This window comes from Podarcis melisellensis, assembly GCF_964234715.1.
Source record: "Podarcis melisellensis genome assembly, chromosome: 17".
NCBI classification, from domain to species: domain Eukaryota; kingdom Metazoa; phylum Chordata; class Lepidosauria; order Squamata; family Lacertidae; genus Podarcis; species Podarcis melisellensis.
The window spans coordinates 16,548,110-16,567,481 of record NC_138534.1 but is presented as its reverse complement, the minus strand read 5'-3'; the positions used below and the strand labels follow the sequence as shown (position 1 = coordinate 16,567,481).

General features: G+C 43.4%; 1 protein-coding gene across 3 annotated transcripts in view; it reads left to right on the top strand.

The window, feature by feature from the left end:
• CCDC171 (coiled-coil domain containing 171) overlaps window positions 1-19,372 on the top strand; it is a 217,647-nt gene that overhangs the window by 70,825 nt on the left and 127,450 nt on the right. For all 3 annotated transcript variants that reach the window (XM_081893784.1, XM_081893785.1, XM_081893783.1), the window contains 5 exons: window positions 3,784-3,890; window positions 6,651-6,740; window positions 9,307-9,507; window positions 11,890-12,057; window positions 16,253-16,441. In XM_081893784.1, the coding sequence (XP_081749910.1) occupies window positions 3,784-3,890; window positions 6,651-6,740; window positions 9,307-9,507; window positions 11,890-12,057; window positions 16,253-16,441 (755 nt within the window). The remainder of the gene's footprint in view (window positions 1-3,783; window positions 3,891-6,650; window positions 6,741-9,306; window positions 9,508-11,889; window positions 12,058-16,252; window positions 16,442-19,372) is intronic.

Sequence of the window (19,372 nt, the reverse complement as noted above, 5' to 3'; positions counted from 1 at the left end):
CTTTGGCAAGTCTGTCACATGTTGACAATATGAGGACCAGTCTAATATGTCCTACAGTACACACAATATTAGATTTGGTTCCCGTCTGTCAGTTGGGGATCAGCCATAGTGCATTGTTGAGGGGCCATAAGCTGGCTGGTGGATTCTCCAGTTACACACACACACACAAAATATCTACAACCTATGCCTCACCTTGGCCACCCAAGATCAATGAAGAGAAAACTAGTGGGGTAATAATTTTGAAATTGTTCTTAAGAAAACTTAAGGAGGTCCTGATGGAATTGCCGTACATAAAATATTAGCATCACGCAACTGGCTTGGAGCCCAAGGCTCCTATAATCAAATGTGTGCATTACAATAGTATTTCCTGTGGTTAAAACTCATTGTGAGTTTGCCTCTCCAGTAAATCTCCTAGGATAAAGCTTCGCGTCCTATATATTTTTCCTAATTTTTGAAATGTACTTGTTAAGTTCATTTCCCACTTTTCCTTCAGAGTGGCTTACATGAAGCCACCAGAAAGCCTCTCTTCTTGGCTGAAAACTGGTTACCTTCAACAGTATGGCAGCATTACATGCCTTCTGGTTATTCTCTGCTCTCAGTCCTTTCTTTTTGAACCCCACCACGAGATTTGCTCAGGGTCTCCTGGCACATTACTTGCCCTTGACGCAGAGGTCAATGTGAGGAAATACCTTCATTGTTCTGTTACCAGTCTGCTTGCTATGTACCCCTGAGGTAGCCTGATAGACTCTCCATGGTTGCCCCTGAGGCTACGTTAGGGTTGCCATATTTCAAAAAGTGAAAATACAAACACAAAAGCTGTTGAGCTTTTCGTTTTTGCAAAATCCCCATTAAAAATGAAGTTTTGTGCCTGTTTTTAGCAAAATTGCCCCAAACCCATCACTTCCAATATAGATTTACCTGGACATTTCTCTCTCTTTTTTAAAAATAATATTTATTGAAATTTCAAAAAATTACAAAAATAAGAAAAAAATAGTAAAACAAAAAATACAAAATACTGAAAAATAAAAACAATTAAAAACAAATCAATTTTTCCATAACATATCTTTCATTTACTTGTTTCCTTGACCTCCACACACCTCCCTTTTTTTGTATTCTAGTTCAGTTAGTTAATTCAGCAAATCCTTTCCATCTTTGTTTTTATCTTAATCATTTATCTTAATATATTGTAACTTTACATTCTCACCTGTTAACAACCCATTTTTACATACTCCTTTATAACATTGCTGCTAAAACCACATAAATTCATTCCAGCATCCTTCTAACATTCCTTAATTTTACAGTGTATCTGTAGATAGTCTTTAAATTTCTTCCAACCTTCTTCTACCGATTCTTCTCCCTGGTCTCAGATTCTGCCAGTCATTTCTGCCAGTTCCATGTACTCCATCACCTTCATCTGCCATTCTTCCCGGGTGGGTAGATCTTGTGTCTTCCAATACTTTACCTGGACATTTCTTACCCCTTTCCGAAAACTCCGCCCGGACGCCATTTTCGGCAGGCGAATCCCAACTACATCCAGGAAATTCTGGATGTATGGCAGCCCTAGGCTACATAAAATTTCTGCCCACGTAGTTGGGCTTTCTTGCTGGTTAACAATCTATAGCCTGTTCAACTGTGTTTCGTGGAGGGGGGGGGGTTATTATTTGTTATTATGGTATGCATTCCTTTTGTTTTTATTGTAAACCACCCTGGGATGAAGGGTGACATAGAACAAAGGTTTACCCACAACTCATTAAAACTACTGAAGGTGTCACCAAAGTTGCACAGCGATGATTAAAATAGTTCTGCAAATTACTGCAAATTGCACCTTTGAGGGGCAAATAGCAACCAGGGAGGGGTCAGCTTCTGGTGGGAAAGTTATGCAGGACCCAAGCTGGATTGGGAGCCTATTTATTTTATTTATTTATTATATCTAAATTGCCCTTCATCCAGACAGATCCAAGGGTGGTATTTAATAATAGCATCAACCATAAAATACAAGGGAAGCAAAGCATTTTGTTGTTGTTTAGTTGTTTAGTCGTGTCCGACTCTTCGTGACCCCATGGACCAGGCACTCCAGTCTTCCAGTGCCTCCCCCAGTTTGATAAAACAATAAAACTAAAATACCCAATTCTGAATGGCTGCTTTTTCTTCACTATCACAGTGGTCAGCATAAGCATACCATTAATAAACTAAAACCCTCAGAAATAAACTGTAGTTTAGCCATAAGAGTTCAGACAGTTGTGTGTGTGTATTTTTGTCTTTTAATGTGGAATCTCCTGCTCTCATTTGGATATTTCCCCAAATATTAGTTTTCTAAGGATCTTTTTAAAATGTGGAATCTGTTACCCGCACCTTCAGATTCTGAAATGTAAGAGGCAAAATTTGCAGCATAGGTTTTCTTGTGATCTTGGTGGCCTCCAATCTAGGAACAGTGGATGAGAAGGGATATTCTATTATGCACCTTTTGTAAAGATATGCCTGTTCAGGAGCTCACAGTGTTTCAGGCCTTGAACTTCAGTGTGCTAGTAGAATTCCAGCAAACATTATTTTAGGCATGATGTGGCATGGGATTATGCCAAAGCTTGTCAATTTTATCTGTATGAGTTCCCTTTCGGACAATACAGCAGCAATGCAACAACTCGGAAGTACAGTCGTACCTTGGAAGTCGAACGGAATCCATTCCGGAAGTCCGTTCGACTTCCAAAACGTTCAGAAACCAAGGAAGCTCCTGCAGCCAATCAGAAGCTGCAAAAGCCCTATCGGACATTCGGCTTCCAAAAACATTTCCCAAACCGGATCACTCACTTCCGGGTTTGCGACGTCTGGGAGCCAAAACGTTCGGGAACTAAGCTGTTCAACTTCCAAGGTAGGACTGTACATCTACGTGGCTCTTCCTCTAGCAATACCTGATAATGCTCCTTTAAAAAATATTCCTAGAAGCTAAATGCCCATCTGAGCTGATTTCATTCCTAGTTCTTGGGCAGGGCGTTCAGGATCAGTTCTTAGGATAAAGTTGTTTGCGGTCACTGGGCTTGGATTGCAGTTTGGCACAAATCTTAAGAAAGTGACTTGACTGATGGTGTGCCAAACCATGATCTGAGCTCATAGCAGAAGTCTTGCACGACTGTACCAGTTATGACAAGTGGGAATACTGGAATCTGAGCTGGAGGGTGGAGGGGGTAAGAGTGAAAGGAGCACTGGGGACCTTGTGGTCGTGAGTTTGAATGGCTTCAGCTGGATTCCCCACTGCCATTTGCATGCAGGGTAGGGAGATAAATAACACTCAGGATCACATTTCAACGGCGTTAAGTTGCACTCATACATAATAGGAAGTCCTGTGTTCCTTGGCACGTGTAGGAACGTTTCATTTTGAACGGCATGACTGAACCTGAAGCGACAAAGGCACGAATGCCGCACACTTAAAAACAAATATTTGCTTCATTTGGACGGCTATCATTTCCAAACGACACGTTGAACTGCGGTCATTAGACCCCTTTAAAAAATAAGATCAGAGATAGACCTCATGACGTGCAGGAAACCAAATTGGAGTTAATATTTTTCATGTGGTGAATTTGCAGCCACAGTGCGAGAGTTTTCTTCAAGCTTTGCTTGGCATTAAAGAACAGTTACTCCAGTATGCCTCAGAGAAAACACGGTGGTTGTTCAACATTCTGTATTGTCACTGGAGCCCAACTAATTTAAATATCTCTGTTGCTCTTGGAGAAGTTTTCTGTCTTCTGTTCAACTCGAAGGGCTTTGTTTTGATTCTGTATTTTTCTCCAGGCATTCACAAGGACAAAGATAAACCTCCGAGCTTCACTCTTGTCCTTGAGACTTTGAGGCATACCTTGACAGATTACCAGAACAAGCTGGAAGATGCATCTAATGAGGTAACGCTTGCACTGTTTGGCTCCTTACACATAGCCTTCGGCCCCCAATACTAGAGATTCCTTGCTTGTTACAGAGGTCAAAACACTGGGAATGTTGAGTTGACAGCTTCACAGATAAGAAAAAGAAATAATCTTTTGTCACTGTTCTTCCTCTAAGCTTGCCCTATGGTCATGATTCACTTAAACTTCGGAAACTCTTCAGCTGTGTGCTTTTAAAAATATAAATATATACACATCAAGCAAAGCATTGTGCTTCCCAATTATTTTTAGTGAATACACATGCATACCTGATGACTATCACCCACTGCTTCTTTGAAGGCTTTAGCATAAATATATAATGTGCAATTTTGGCATAAATACCTTAAAGTGATTACAGGTGAATAAATGTGCATGCTTTTGCATTAGGAAAACAATTACGTTACAAGTTGAGATCCTTTGTACCGCTTTGAATGTTCTATGCATTTTTAAGTCCTGCTGGAGAGAGCTGGTTGCTTTGTTAAAGTTATCCAGCATAGGAATTTTTAATTTATTAAAGTGTTTATAATGATTGAGATACCCTGTATTTTAGTGCTTTAGTGCAGGAACAGAAGTTCATTAAACACGTACTTTTTATGTCGGTTTAGTCTCATTAACTTCATTAGGTGTTAAATGGAACTTAAATCAAATTACTTCATTTGAACTGAGTTATGGATTGGTCTGTGATATGTCCTAGCTATATTCTACTGCTTGCCAGGGTGGGGTTTTTCCCCCCTGTTCATCCTGGAGCTTAAACTGTTCAATGGCAGTATAATTGAAACCTGCCCCGGGACCTTAAGGTGAAGGGCAGACAATAAATGATAACAACAGCAGTTCAGGAGCTTGCACCGAGTGATTACTCTGTGTTAGAATTTATGAGAGACAATTGTTTTTGGACAAAAGCAAGGGGAAATAAAAATGAATGTGTGTGTGTGTGTGTGTAGTGGTACCTCAGGTTACATACTCTTCAGGTTACATACGCTTCAGGTTACAGACTCCGCTAACCCAGAAATAGTGCTTCAGGTTAAGAACTTTGCTTCAGGATGAGAACAGAAATCGTGCTCCGGCAGTGCGGCAGCAGCAGGAGGCCCCCATTAGCTAAAGTGGTGATTCAGGTTAGGAGCAGTTTCAGGTTAAGAACGGACCTCCGGAACGAATTAAGTACTTAACCCGAGGTACCACTGTGTATTTTCAGTATTTTCACGGTTGAGTATTTTAGACATACACACACACACACACATTTCTGAAATACTGAACCATAAGAATGTTAAGAAGCATTTTTGGTCCGTTATAGTAAATAATTGCAAGCAGCCAAATTGCAAAATCAAGTAGGCTGGAGCATTTCAGAGGGGCACAAAATAAAGTCATATCTGTACACGCTGGCCCCTGTTAGGTCTCTCCTGTTGACAACCCACATGTTTAGCAGCCTTCCGAGGCCTAGGATTGAGCGACCAGACGCAGGATATCCACTGTGAATTTTTATTTGGGAGGCTGAATGGCACCTGATCTTCAGTGCCGCTGAAAAGTCGACTCAGCAGGCCTTGGCTCGGGAAGGTTGTTTTGTTGTGAAATGATGCCAGAGACAGCGGTGGGGGAGACCAAGGGGGTGGCTGTTAAGAAAGGAGAGAGAGTGTTCTGTCAGCAAGAAGAATGAACTGTCAAGGAAAATGAATCGCAAGCAGTGCGGGGCCAACTGATGACCTGCCACAAGACTTCCCAGTAGGACTGCCGGTGCTCGACCCTGAAGTTGTCATATGGAGCCAGAGACCACTGAGAGCATGATATGCAGATGGGGCAGCTCTATGCCCTTCTTCCCTTTCCCTCACCGAGAGCGTCTTCTAGCTCTCTTTCCCTTTAATGTAATTAGTAACTAAACTTTCTGGAAAAACAACAACCACAAAAAATTAGATAATCTCTAGGCATCTTCATTCAAAACCAGTCCCTTGTTGCACCTTGCATAGCTTCTTGGGCTTGTAAAAGAGTGTTAGCTGCTTAAAAATACACAAAGATCCACACAGCTTTTTCCTGCTTCATGTATTTTGAATGTGTATACAGTGGACGCTCGGGTTGCGAACGTGATCCGTGTGGGAAGCACATTCGCAACCCACAGCACTGCGTGTGCATATGCGCGGGTCGCGATTCGGTGCTTCTGCGCATGCGCAAAGTGCAATTTAGTGCTTCTGCCCATGCGCAAGCGCCGAAACCTGGGAGTAACCAGTTCCGGTACTTCCGGGTTCGGCATGGTGCGCAACCCGAAATTGCGCAACCCAAAGTGTCTGTAACCTGAGGCATGACTGTATTAATCATGACCATTGGGCTTGTTCTAGCACATTTTAAAAGTATACATCGAGCTGCACTTGGGCTGAAAGCCATACGTCCTTGCTTGCAAAGGCCCATGGAACTCAAGAGCACTTACTCCTGAGTAGACATGCACAGGCTTGCAGAGTTGAGAGGTTAATGATTTTATTGGAACCCAGTTGTGGCTGACAGTTACAAAATACACTTTGTGCAGCTTTAGGTGATGCCGGCTAGAGGGAATACCGTGGACAGCGAAACCGCAATATAATAAAAGAGGAAACATGCTAAACTAGAAAAAGATCAAGGCTTACACTCACAAGTATTATGGCAATGGACGCTCTGTTCAGTGAGGGTTACTGCTAGAAAAGTCAGTGTGCATAGGATCGTACTTAATCTGTCAGCAATTATATTGCAATTTTATTATTCCTTTTCACCTATCCCTCCCAGCTAAAGAGAATGACAGTTGTGTCTGAGAAGATGGCAAAAGAGTTTGAAGCTTCCCAACACCAACTAAATTTTCAAGCTCAAGAACTTCAGGTATCTCTATATTAACATCCCTAAATGTTTCGTCGCATTAAATATATTTCCAATGTGTTTCATCTTGGTGGGGAAAGGAGCTCCTGAAAAACATATCTTTGGGTGTTTCATGAGCTTCAGTAGGCTTAAAGGTAAAGGGACCCTGACCATTAAGTCCAGTCGTGACCGACTCTGGGGTTGCGGCGCTCACCTCGCTTTATTGGCCGAGGGAGCCGGCGTACAGCTTCCAGGTCATGTGGCCAGCATGACTAAGCCTCTTCTGGCAAACCAGAGCAGTGCGTTTACCTTCCTGCCGGAGCGGTACCTATTTATCTGTTTGCACTTTGACGTGCTTTCAAGCTGCTAGATTGGCAGGAGCAGGGACCGAGCAACGGGAGCTCACCCCGTCGCGGGGGTTCGAACCGCCGATCAGAGATCCGCAAGCCCTAGTCTCTGTGGTTTAACCCACAGCGCCACCTGCATCCAGAATAAATGGCTAAGTCCAGAATAAATGGCTTAGTCCAGAATACCGTATTTTTTTGCTCTATAAGACTCACTTTTTCCCTCCTAAAAAGAAAGGGGAAATGTGTGTGCATCTTATGGAGCGAATGCAGTCTGTGCAGCTATCCCAGAAGCCAGAACAGCAAGAGGGTTCACTGCTTTTACTGAGCAGTGATCCCTCTTGCTGTTCTAGCTTCTGAGATTCAGAATATATTTTTTCTTGTTTTCCTCCTCCAAAAACTAGGTGCGTCTTGTGGTCTGGTGCGTCTTATAGAGCGAAAATACGGTAAATGGTTTAGGGCTGATAACCTGTCACTGAAGATATGATGGAATGCCAGAATGTTGTTCTAACCAACTTTTTGCTGGAGTAGTTTGACCAAAGGTGCCCTGTGCAACTGGAAAAATGATTCAGCTGTGCAAGGGGACCCCCAATTTCCGCCGCAGCCCCTCATGCCATGTCACATAACACCCTAAAGGAATTCCAGATTCTTAAGAGTCCTTTGGGGGGGGGGAGAGAAAGGGGTCAGCAAGGAAGAGAAATAGATGGGGAACCCCATTCCAAAAGCAGCTTTCCACTCTTGCTTCTCTGAACTCAATACAAACCTATTTTATAGTTTTATTTTCCTCATTGTGTTTCCTTAATTCTTGAGCCTACAGTGTGAATATAAATCTTAGCCTTAAGAGTATTCATTCTTGTTCTTGTTTGAACAGTTGTCTTTTCGTTTAGATGAGTCAGGTATATCCTGTTGACTCTTGACAGAGGTACCATAAGTCCCCTATCTGGGCTTAATACTGTTGCCCCAAATTATGCAATTGTGAGGACAGGGAGCGGGGTGGCTTGTGTTGTTTTGCCACCTGAGGTGACATGGAGTGGTGCCGCCCCCGAAACCTCGCTTTCCAGGGTTGTGCAGCAGCAACTTCTGATGAGAGTCCTGCAAGATCTCGACAGAAGCTGCTGCAGCTAGGTGACCCTGAGAGCAGGGGTGCGGGTGGCCATGGGAGCACAGCCCCACAGGATTTGGTTCCTGAGGCAACTGCTTCAATCAACCTCCTGGACGCGCTGGCCCTGGCTTCAGCGCTGCGAATTTACACCTATGCTGCAATCCTCTTTCCACTCCACTGGGAGTAAACTCAGTTGAACTCAGTGGGTTCTGCTTCTGAGTAGGCATGAGTAAGATTGCATTGCTGTTTTCCTTTAATTCATTTGTGTGTGTGTGTGTGTGTGTGTGTGTGTGTGTGTGTGTGTATCCCCTACTGTTTATTTCATTCCCCCTCCCACCCACCCCTAACTTTTGAAGTGTTTCTGTGGGAAAATCTTCCAATTTCTGGAAAGTTGAACCCTTGCAGATTTTGGAAATGGTGTCTCTAGAGATGTTCGTTAAAACACTAGAAGTTTGTAGGGTGGTTGTAGGAAGGGAAAACATGGTTTCATACAAACCGCTCCATTATCATTATCCAACTCTGGGGTTAAACTCTGTATTAGTGGTAGTAGTAGTTGTTGTTGTAGATTATAACTGGAATAAATGGCTTTTCTTATAGATTCTTAGAAATGTGCATTTGACTGTAGATATTATTTATTTATTTATTTATTTATTTATTTATTTATTTATCCATCCCTCCCCCCCGCCCCCCCGCTACTCTGGGTAGCTTCCAACAAAAGATTAAAAATACATTAAAACATCAATCATTAAAAACTTCCCCAAGCAGAGCTGCCTTCAGATGTCTTCTAAATGTCATATAGTTGTTTATTTCTTTGACATCTGGTGGGAGGGCGTTCCACAGGGCGGGCGCCACTACCAAGAAGGCCCTCTGCCTGATTCCCTGTAAGTTTGCTTCTCGCAGCGAGGGAACCACCAGAAGGCCCTTGGAGCTGGACCTCAGTGTCCAGGCTGAACGATGGGGGTGGAGACGCTCCTTCAGGTCTACTGGGCCGAGGCCGTTTAGGGCTTTAAAGGTCAGCACCAACACTATGAATTCTGCTTGGAAACATACTGGATTCCTATTTTCCTATTTTCAAGGCTATCAAGACAGAGGCAGGATGCTTTGCTGCCATTACCTCTTCTGTTTTCTACTGTGTCATTTTTAGGAAGTGAAAAATAGCCTTGCTGGTGCCAACCAAGAGTTAACCCATTGGCAAGCCAAGAGTGCAGATAGAGAATGTTTAATAGCCACTTTGAAAAAGGAACTTCAGAATCTACTGCACTGCTGGGAGAAGGAGAAAGTGCGTTGTGAAGAATCCGAACACGATATCCAGAAGCTTGCTCAAGCTTATGAGAAGGATACAGAGGTATTATCAGGAACAAGATGTCTGTCCAAATGCATCTTTAATCCTAGCGTCTCACATTTGCATATATCAGATGACTCGTTTGTAGATTTAGATTCCACAATAAGATATTACATTACGGCAGGCCCTCTGCAAGCCCGTATGTGATTTTACTTCTGCCATTAAGTATTTTATTCATTTCAGTTTTTTAAAAAATATTATGGAGCTCTTGCGAAGAGACATAAGTGTATTTTAAGAAACATGTCTAGGGTTGGGGGGTTTTATACATATTTTTAGCTCCTGCTTTGCTAAATCAAACATATACATTTGGAACATATCTGCATTTGGAACAGATTAGCTTTGCAATCCCTTGGCACTAATTGCTATTAACTGTTTCAAATGACAACCTAAAAATGCAGCAGGGCAGGTAGGATCTGGGTCATTTTACACGCCCACCAACCAAGTAAAACTAGTTTCCTGTTTTCTGGGTAGCGGCAGATTACGGTCTGCTGTGTACAATAATTGTTTCATGAAGTGTTATTTTGAAACACGCTTTCTACCATGTTGTTTATCCTATTTTAAAAATACACAGCATGCTTGCACTTAGTTGTTATTGCTGTTGGTTGGTTGTTGTTTTTTTGTTTTTGTTTTTGCACACACAACTTTTCCTGTGCTAGGTACATCAACTGTATTATTCTTTATCTAAATTGTGCTGCATATTGAGCTCATTACTCTAACAAATACGAGTGGGAATGCCAAGTGAGTAAAAAGGAAACATTCTTTCCACCCTTCTAACAGTCTGGGATTTAAATTGTGTCCATATGGACCGGTTGGAATTGTTCTTCTCATCAGATAGTGATTAAAGTAGAGGAAACTAGAAGCCTGACTATATTGTAAAGTCAGCGTGTCTACAGCGTTGTGGTTGGGTTCGACATGTGTGAATTGATTCTGGGACCTTGGATTCCTTCTCCAGGCCAAACGGATGATTACCATGCTTGGTTTATCACAGCCCAAGCAAAAAGGACACAATGGCGACAGATTAAATTAACAACGAGAAGCCAAAGATTGGGTGGAAACGCTTTTTGTTAATATTTCACCGTGCCTTGTTGGTGGTTTCCCACGAGGGATTTAAAACACCAAAATATGGTCGAGGGACGGGGGGAGAATCACAATCGCAATTCCATTCTTAATGCCTTTGTAAAATCTCGTTGGAAATGTTCTGAGTTGGACTGTATCTAAAGCATACTGGAAGCTGTGGAAATCTTTTTTACCGAACCTAGTGGGGTTTGGATCGGGATTCTAGCTTTTGGTTTGGACTTGGAGAAAAACTCTTAAATCAGTTTGCATCACGAGAAATGATGCAGGATGCAGTTCTTCTGCCCTGTAGATTGATGAGAAACCAGAAGAACTATCAGAGAGCTATAATGTTGACTCCATAGCTAATAATAGAATCACAGAATTGTGGTGTTGGAAGGGGAATTGAGGGTCATCTAGTCCAACCCCATTCAGTGCATGAATCTCGGCTAAAGCATCCATGACAGATGGCCATCCAACCTCCGCTTAAAAGCCTCCAAGGAATGAATAGTCTAATTTGTTTTCCCAAATATATTTGTGTTGTAATCTATGTACAGTGGTACCTCTGGTTGCAAACGGGATCCGTTCCAGAGCCCCGTTCGCAACATGAGCAGAATGCAACCCGCGTCTGCGGGTCGCGATTCGCCGCTTCTGCGCATGCGCATGACGTCATTTTGAGCATCTGCACGAGCGGCGAAACCTGCAAGTAACCTTTTCCGGTACTTGCGGGTCGCAACCTGAAAAGACGTAACCTGAACCAAACGTAACAAGAGGTATGACTGTACTGGATATGGTTAATGCAAGAAAAAACCCCAAATTATTTCACATGTCTGAAGCAGCAGTCCAGTTGCACTCAAGTAGAAGCCACGTTGGACATTCAGCTTCTGAAAAACGTTCGAAAACTGGAGCATTTACTTCCGGCTTATTAGCGTTCCAAAATGGAGCCGTTCGGGAACCAAGGTTTGACTGTATTAGATAACTGCAATCAGCATCTCATTAACAGATTTGAAAATATGTTGGTTATGGTTTGCATAATTGTGCGGGGTCTGATCCTGCGTCTCTTCATTCTGTCCTTTGCCAGAGAGAAAAGCAGGCACCCTGGCTTCTAGAAAGTGTCTGCAGGATCAGCTTGTGTGTATGTGTACATATATATAATGGGCAATTATCTGTTTTCTGATTTTGACTAATGATTGGAGCATAGGTCGTATATTCCTTTGGAACACACACATTATTGTTTACATGACGTATTTCGTTGGACTCTGACTCCATTTACAGTTATTTCTCTCTCTCTCCCCCCCCTTTTCTTCCTTTTTATTAAATCCCGTCTCGCAGGAGAAGCTAACCTTCCTCCACACTTTGTACCAGCACTTGGTAGCGGGCTGCGTTCTTCTTAAACAACCAGAAGGCATCCTGGATAAATTCTCCTGGCCAGAGCTTTGCACAGTCTTGCAGGAGAATGTTGATGCCCTGATCTTAGACCTCAACAAGGCTAATGAGAAGGTACTGTCCTCAGGCACCAGCCGACTCTATTAAATCCAGTGACATTTGTCCACATCACAGTATCGTTAAAAAGGACTGACATTCATCTTATTTCAAAAAGAATTTGGATGTTAATAATTCAATACCGTTAATTACGGCTTGTCTACAGCTCGGTTTGATGCCATTGCTGTGGGCATGTAAATGTGACTGAAGTCTTTATGAAGTCTCTAAGCTCCAGCTTCTATGCAGGACTTGCTAATACTACTAGCCAGTGTTAGCCACAGGGACCTAATTAAAAGAAAATAAATTAATCTTACTGATGAAGCTATTCAAAGAACTTAGTCATTTACACTAATAAACCAACTCTTTATCTCGGCATAAAACAGAAACAAAATGCACCGACTGGAGGAACATCATCTTTAAAATATTTGCTTGCGAATTGGAGGGAATTATTTGGAGAGTGTTCCCAAGAAATGGCCCAGGCTCTTCTTTGATATGCTTACATTTTGTAAATATAATGCAGGGTGTAGTGATAAATACATCATGAGTTTAAAGAAGATAAATATTTTCCTCAAGGGAGGCCCCGGCAAGTGAAGTTCTTGAATATGCTGTGTGGTTTTTCGCTGAAAATAAATAATTCCCTCATTTTGTTATGATGAAGTGGCTCGACAGCCTTCGTTGTAGTGTTTCTGCAGACTTCGATTCCTGGCTCATTGGGTGAGCTGCAGTTGCGTTCTGTGGTCTGGTAGCAAAGTTTCAGATTTTGGCCTCGCTCCGGAGGGACAGGGAGGAGGAAATGTTTTGCATCGGCCAGAACTCATTTCAAGTCTAGGATGAAGGGATGGTTTAAGTCTACACCTAAGAGCCAAGCGAACGCACTAAGGAAATTTCGTTTGAAATATTGCCCCCCCGCCCCAAAGTAGTTAATTCAAACTGGTAGTCGAAAAAGCACTTTGAAGCTCTACAAACTGCTGAATAAATGCCTCTGTCAGCTAAGTGGTTGAGGATGGTCGTGACTGGGACTTAACTGGAGATGAATTACTATCCAGTGTATAGAAACTGCAGTTAGGTATATACTTTATTTGGGTTCTTTCCCACATGCTTTTTCAATCCTGTCAGATTCCCAAAGTGGAATTAAAAGATTGTAAACATGTAAATAGAATTGCAAGCAGGGGAAAAAGTAGAATTAAATCAACAGCCAGCATTAAAACTATTGGTAAAATGTGGGGTATACGAAGCCTGCCTAAAAATGAAGGTCTTCAAAAAAGAGGGGAAGCTCCTAGATCTTTCACAGGGTGCTGAGAAGATTCCAAACTCTAGGGATGCAGCTCCCTAAATGTGCATTGAAATAGGCAAAAAGGAAGGCATTGCCATCATTTTGTAAGATGGAGCTGGTTCAGTTTCTCATCCAAGCAGCACAGAGAAGTTCAACACTCCCAAACCCTCTTCTTGTTTTTAGTAAGCCTAGTTTTGAAACAACCCAAAAGGTAACCTCATTATCGGTTAATTATGAGGCTAGATTAACTTTAGTTAACTAGGGAGTGCTACTTCCCCAAACTACTTTTGCTGTAATAAACATTCTCATCTGCAGTTGCATAAAATGAATACGTTTGGCCTTGCTGTCTAGATTATCTGCATTAAAGCAAACCTAGAGGCATGCCAATTTAAGCACATTTCCTTAACACACAACCGCTATTAAATCTTTGAAATTCTGACAGGAGTGGATCACCTGAACCATCAAACAATAATGACAGAACTTAATCTGTTTTCAGGAGTTGTTGTTTTGAGAAACAGAGCAACTGTGTATGTTGAAAGCTGGGTGGGGTACTAATAAATTATTATTATTATTATTATTATTACTCTCTAAAATTATGCATATGCTTATCCATTGGGTGTAGCAAATATGTAATGCTTTCCCCATCAGATTAGTTTTTTATGTGTCTAGATTCACGGGTTAATTAATTCAACAGGAAAATCACTTCGCCTAGCATGCTGCTTTACAAGGCAGTTTCCTTTGTGCAGTGCCTAATCACAGCTCAAGAATCTGCCCAATGCATCATTTGGGCCCTATTACTGATTTGCAACAGGAAAGGTGGCGAGTGAGTAGAGAACTCTGTGCAGGGAGAGATTAGCTGCCAAACTCGCCTGAAGACTGATGGACAGGATTTCTAGACTAGGCATAGGCAAACTCCAGCCCTCCAGACGTTTGGGACTACAATTCCCACCATCCCTGACCACTGGTCCTGTTAGCTGGGGATAACGGGAATTGTAGTCCCAAAAATCTGGAGGCCCAGAGTTTGCCTATGTCTGCTCTAGACCCTACTACCTCCTGTAGTGGTGTTGCGTCCTTTGCTGGTGCCCGGGGCGTACCCGCAGGGCAGGACGCAGAGGGTGAACACACACCCTGCGCCAGCCCTTGCTGCCCACACCACTGGGTGGGCACGGGGCACAGAGGGTTCACAGGGCCATGCTGCACCACCTGCCCAGGCAGGGGGGGAGCCTGGCCAGCCAACGCTGGCCCTGGTGTGCTCACAGCAGGGCAGCCATTCAGAGACCTCTGATGGCAGGCTGGGAAGGACGGGGATCCCTGCATGGGGACACCTGGATTGTCCCCTCTCAAAATCGTGTTGTCAGAAACACCATAGCCAGACACTAGAGAGACCTCTCAGGAGTAATCATGTACCAATGGTACCAAATAGTATGGGGGAAAGTCTTATTAGAAAAACTAACCAATAAACTGGACGCTGGTGGCACTGTTGGTTAAACCACAAAGCCTAGGACTTGCCAATCAGAAGGTTGGCAGTTCGAAAGCATGTCAAAGTGCAAGTAGATAAATAGGTACCACTCTGGTGGGAAGGTAAACGGTGTTTCCGTGCGTTGCTCTGGTTCGCCAGAAGCGGCTTAGTCATGCTGGCTACATGACCCGGAAGCTGTACGCCGGCTCCCTCGGCCAATAAAGCGAGATGAGCGCCACAACCCCAGAGTCGGGCACAACAGGACCTAATGATCAGGGGTCCCTTTACCTTTACCTTTAACCAATAAACTGAAACTGATACGGGGACAAATGGATGAAGACACCTTCATCCCAGTACAGCTCCCCTTTATCACATACACAGCCCAACAAGACAAGGACAAGAATCCATCAACAGCATACAAATCAATATGGCTAACCTGATTCAAAAAGACCCACCCACCCCACTCACACATGAAAACAAAGTTCACTACAGCCAATCAAAGACAGCCAACCACACCCTAAGCCAGGGGTCAGCAAACTTATTTAGCAGGGGGCCGGTCCACTGTCCCTCAGACCTTTGGGGGGCTGGTCTATATTTTTTGGGGGGGGGATGAATGAATTCCTGTGCCCCACAAATAATCCTGAGATGCATTTCAAATAAAAGGACATATTCTACTCATGTAAAAACACTAATTCGCAGACCATCCACGAGCCGGATTGAGAAGGGGATTGGGCCAGATCTGGCCCCCGGGCCTTAGTTTGCCTACCCATGCCCTAGGCCAGTGGTTCTCAACCTGTGGATCCCCAGATGTTGGACTACAACTCCCATCATCCCTGAGCTCTGGCCTTGCTAGCTAGAGGTGATGAGAGTTGTAGTCCAACAACATCTGGGGACCGACAGGTTGAGAAAGGCTGCCCCAGGCCAACCCCAACGTCTCTCACCACCAAAGGAACACGAGCGAATAAGTCAAGAGAACCCGCACAAGCGACGCTGACACAAAACCCCACACATACATTAAGTAAAATAGAAACACCGCCACCCAACTCCACCCCACTCACCATGGCCCCCTCCACCTCTTCCCCCCTTTTGTAAACCAAGAAATCTTTAATAAAAAATACGTTAAAAAAAAACCCATGTATCTAGACTGTGGCCCCCCTGTCGTCGTCCCTCTACACCCCTGACCTCCTGGCTTGTTTCTTTCACTAGCATGAGTCTTTATGCTGAGGCTTTTGGAAGATAAACCGATAGTGAAGCCTGTGTACTAGTTTATTATCAGAATTTTCCTTTGTGCAATGTGAGTCAGAACTCTGGATGTAGTTGGCTTTTCACTGTTACCAAAGAGCTCCTGATTTCCCTCCGGGTTGCGGGTTCGGCCCACGATGTTGAATACTTTTCCAAGTGCCCTGGTTTAAGTTAGAGCTGGGAATATACCCATAAAGAATGCTAAACAAAGATTTTCTTTTCATGCTATAACCATGCAGATATCTCACCTTGAGTATGTTTGTAAGAACAAGTCTGATACGATGAGGGAGCTTCAGCAGACCCAGGAAGACACTTTCAGCAAAGTAACGGAACAGATGAAAGCTCAGGAAAGCTGTTGGCTGAAGCAGAAGAAGGAATTGGAACAGCAATATTCTGGGCTCCTCGGGGAAGTTCACGCAAGGGCACAGGTACAATATTTCTGCCAGGAAACCATAAACTTCTAAAAGTATTCTTTAAATATTTAGTATATTATTTCAGTGGTTTGGGTTCCAAACCAATTTTAAATTGCTTGGGAATATCTGTGTGCTTAAAGAAATGATTTTCTCTCTCTCTCTTTTTGGTACTATTAACTTCTACTTTCTTTAGGAAGTGTATGAATTTGTGTGAAGGCATTCCAGAACTTGCATTGTTTAATTGGATCCTGCAGTTGTATTTCCCATTTAGTTACCATGCGAAAGTTACCTGCAGAGTGAAAACATTGGCTTCTTTGTGTTATTACGCGGAGCACCAGATGCTTTCGCCTCTTGGTGATTGCTCTTCCTACGGTGCGGTAGAATTAAACTTATTGAAATTCACTTTATGCTGAACTGTGTATCAGGCATCGGTTCATAGGCTAGTTGCCGTAACAAAAGGTGGTTAAACACATAGAAACAGTCTGCACTCTTGTGAGCGAGGTAGCAAGATAAAGTAGTCTTGGCATAAGCTACTTATCCTAGCTAAAGGTGATGGCACCCCAAGGAGGCCAGTAGCTGTTGGACTATATTTTCTAAGTTTATGAACACTCAAAGGCCGTTGACTGTGGCTTTTGTTGTCCTCTGCCCTAAGGTGAAAAGAAGTAGCCACCATGATACTGCAACAAGAGTTAATTTGTAAATCTTCCGTATAATTAATATTCACATAATATTCATTTTTAAGGGTCTGCAACAAGAGTTAATTTGTAAATCTTCCGTAGAATTAATATTCACTTAATGCTTTGTTGGCAGAGTAGCTCAGTTGCAGCTAGGAAGCCCAAATACCGATTCTTTCCTTGAAATTAGAACAATGTCCAAACACATGTTAAAATATTCAAAAGTGTTTACTTTGTAGAACATATAGCTAAAGAAGTATATATACAAAGTATTTACATTCATGGGTTTATCCAGGCCTACAATGCAAATCTCTGCTAAAGCATCCCTGACAGATGGCAATCCAACCTCTGCTTAGAAACCTCCAAGGAAAGAGTCCACCTCCTCCCAAGGGAGCCCATTCCACTGTCAAACAGCTCTTCCCATCTTATTTCCGATGTTTAGTCGGAATATCCTTCCATGTAACTTGAATCCATTAGTTCAGGTCCTACAATCAACAGCAGGAGAAAACAAGCTTCTCTGTCTTTCCTTTTGATATTTGTCTCAGGAGTTCAGCCTACACTCGAGTAGGACCCTGGCAGAGACACATGCCCGACTGGCATGTTCCCTCCCTCCTGGCCGATCGTTCGGGAGCTTCATAAGCGTTCTTCAGCCCGAACATCACAGCGACCGATGCCAGCAGACACCGGCACCCTTAGGGATCTGCAGAGTTTGCACATCATGCGTAACAGACCTCAGCAACCCAGCACTTTGGCTAATCTACTTTATTTACATATAAACATACACGGAGCACTGCAACATGGCTCCCTCTCTCTCTAGCATCAGACAGCAAAGAGAAAAAGAAAGGACAATAGTCCCACTTCACGGAACACAGTAACACAAACATCCTGTCTTTGTCACTTCCCACCCTGTGGAGTCAAAACATACACCGTCATGCGATAGATTAAAATCCCACGACTGCAATCATGGAGCAGGAATTCTAACAATTTGAATAGACATGGTGGTCGCATCTCATCTGTCTCCTCTTTTCCAGGCTAAGCATACCCAACTCTCTCAGTCACACCTCATTTGGTTTCCAGATCTTCTTCTTCTTCTTCTTCTTCTTCTTCTTCTTCTTCTTCTTCTTCTTCTTCATTTTGTATACTGCTCTACATCTGTAGATCTCAGGTTGGTTTCCCTCCTCTGCACATGTTCTAGCTTGTAGAATATCCTTCTTCTCCCATTCTTGGGCAAAGTTCTTGAGCGGGTGGGTGGTCACAGACCCGATCCAGGCGTTCTTGGAGGAAACTGGTTTTCTAGATCCATTTAGTCCATCCCCTCATTTGCACCCTCTCTCATGAGCGGCAGCCCCCACTCCCTCTTAACATATCTTCAGGTTAAGAACCTGTTTCTGCCTGATCCCATGCTCCTATGCTCCAGCCCCTTAGCCTCACGAAAATAGGATTGCTCTGGTTTAAAGATTATCCTGAGAGGATGCAGAGTTGTGCAATGCTTTCCCCACTTAGAAGAAAGAGTAAATGTTGCTGCAAGGCAACAGCTTTGAAATACCTTGAGAAATGCTCAGAACCAAACAACTTTCAGAAAGAGATTGTGGCATAGCCTTCCTTGCGCTGTTCCACAATTGGGACATATTTATGTACCCACCTGTCAAAAACCACCCAGCACATTAGCAAGCATTCTAACCTAGCCTACTCCTGGTGCATCCTTTTTTAAAATTTATGCTGAATTTTAGATTAGGGAAACACTCAAACATTCATTTTCCTCGCCTCAGTTCTGAAGTCATGCAGTTTTGGAACATCGGAAGCCGATGGCTTTGTTGTAGTCTAGTACCTTTTCGGATTCTGTATAGGGATGTGTAGGAATATCACCATCCAGTAAACACAAAACAGTGTTTTAATAAAACCATTACTGTAGCATAGCGGTTAAGACAAAGATCAGGGAACTTCTGCCGTCCAGTTCAAATCTCACCTTGGCTGTGAATTCCCAGAGTCAGGCTTGCCAACGCTATGGGGATGAGGCCTCTACAGCCCCCCAGTGTCCACAGAGATGGGGCTCAGCCCCCCCCATCTTGAGGGGGAAGAGGAGGCATGGTGGGATGTTGCCCTGACATCGTGCGACCTTGGCAGGATGTCACCCTGGGCTGACCAGCACGGCCTGGAGCACAAATGTCACATGGCTGGCCTCTACCCATGTGACAGTCATGCACGATGTCCATGACGTCATGTGCAGCTCTCCCCCCAGTGTTGGGCGCAACTCAGCACCTTGAGCCCTGCG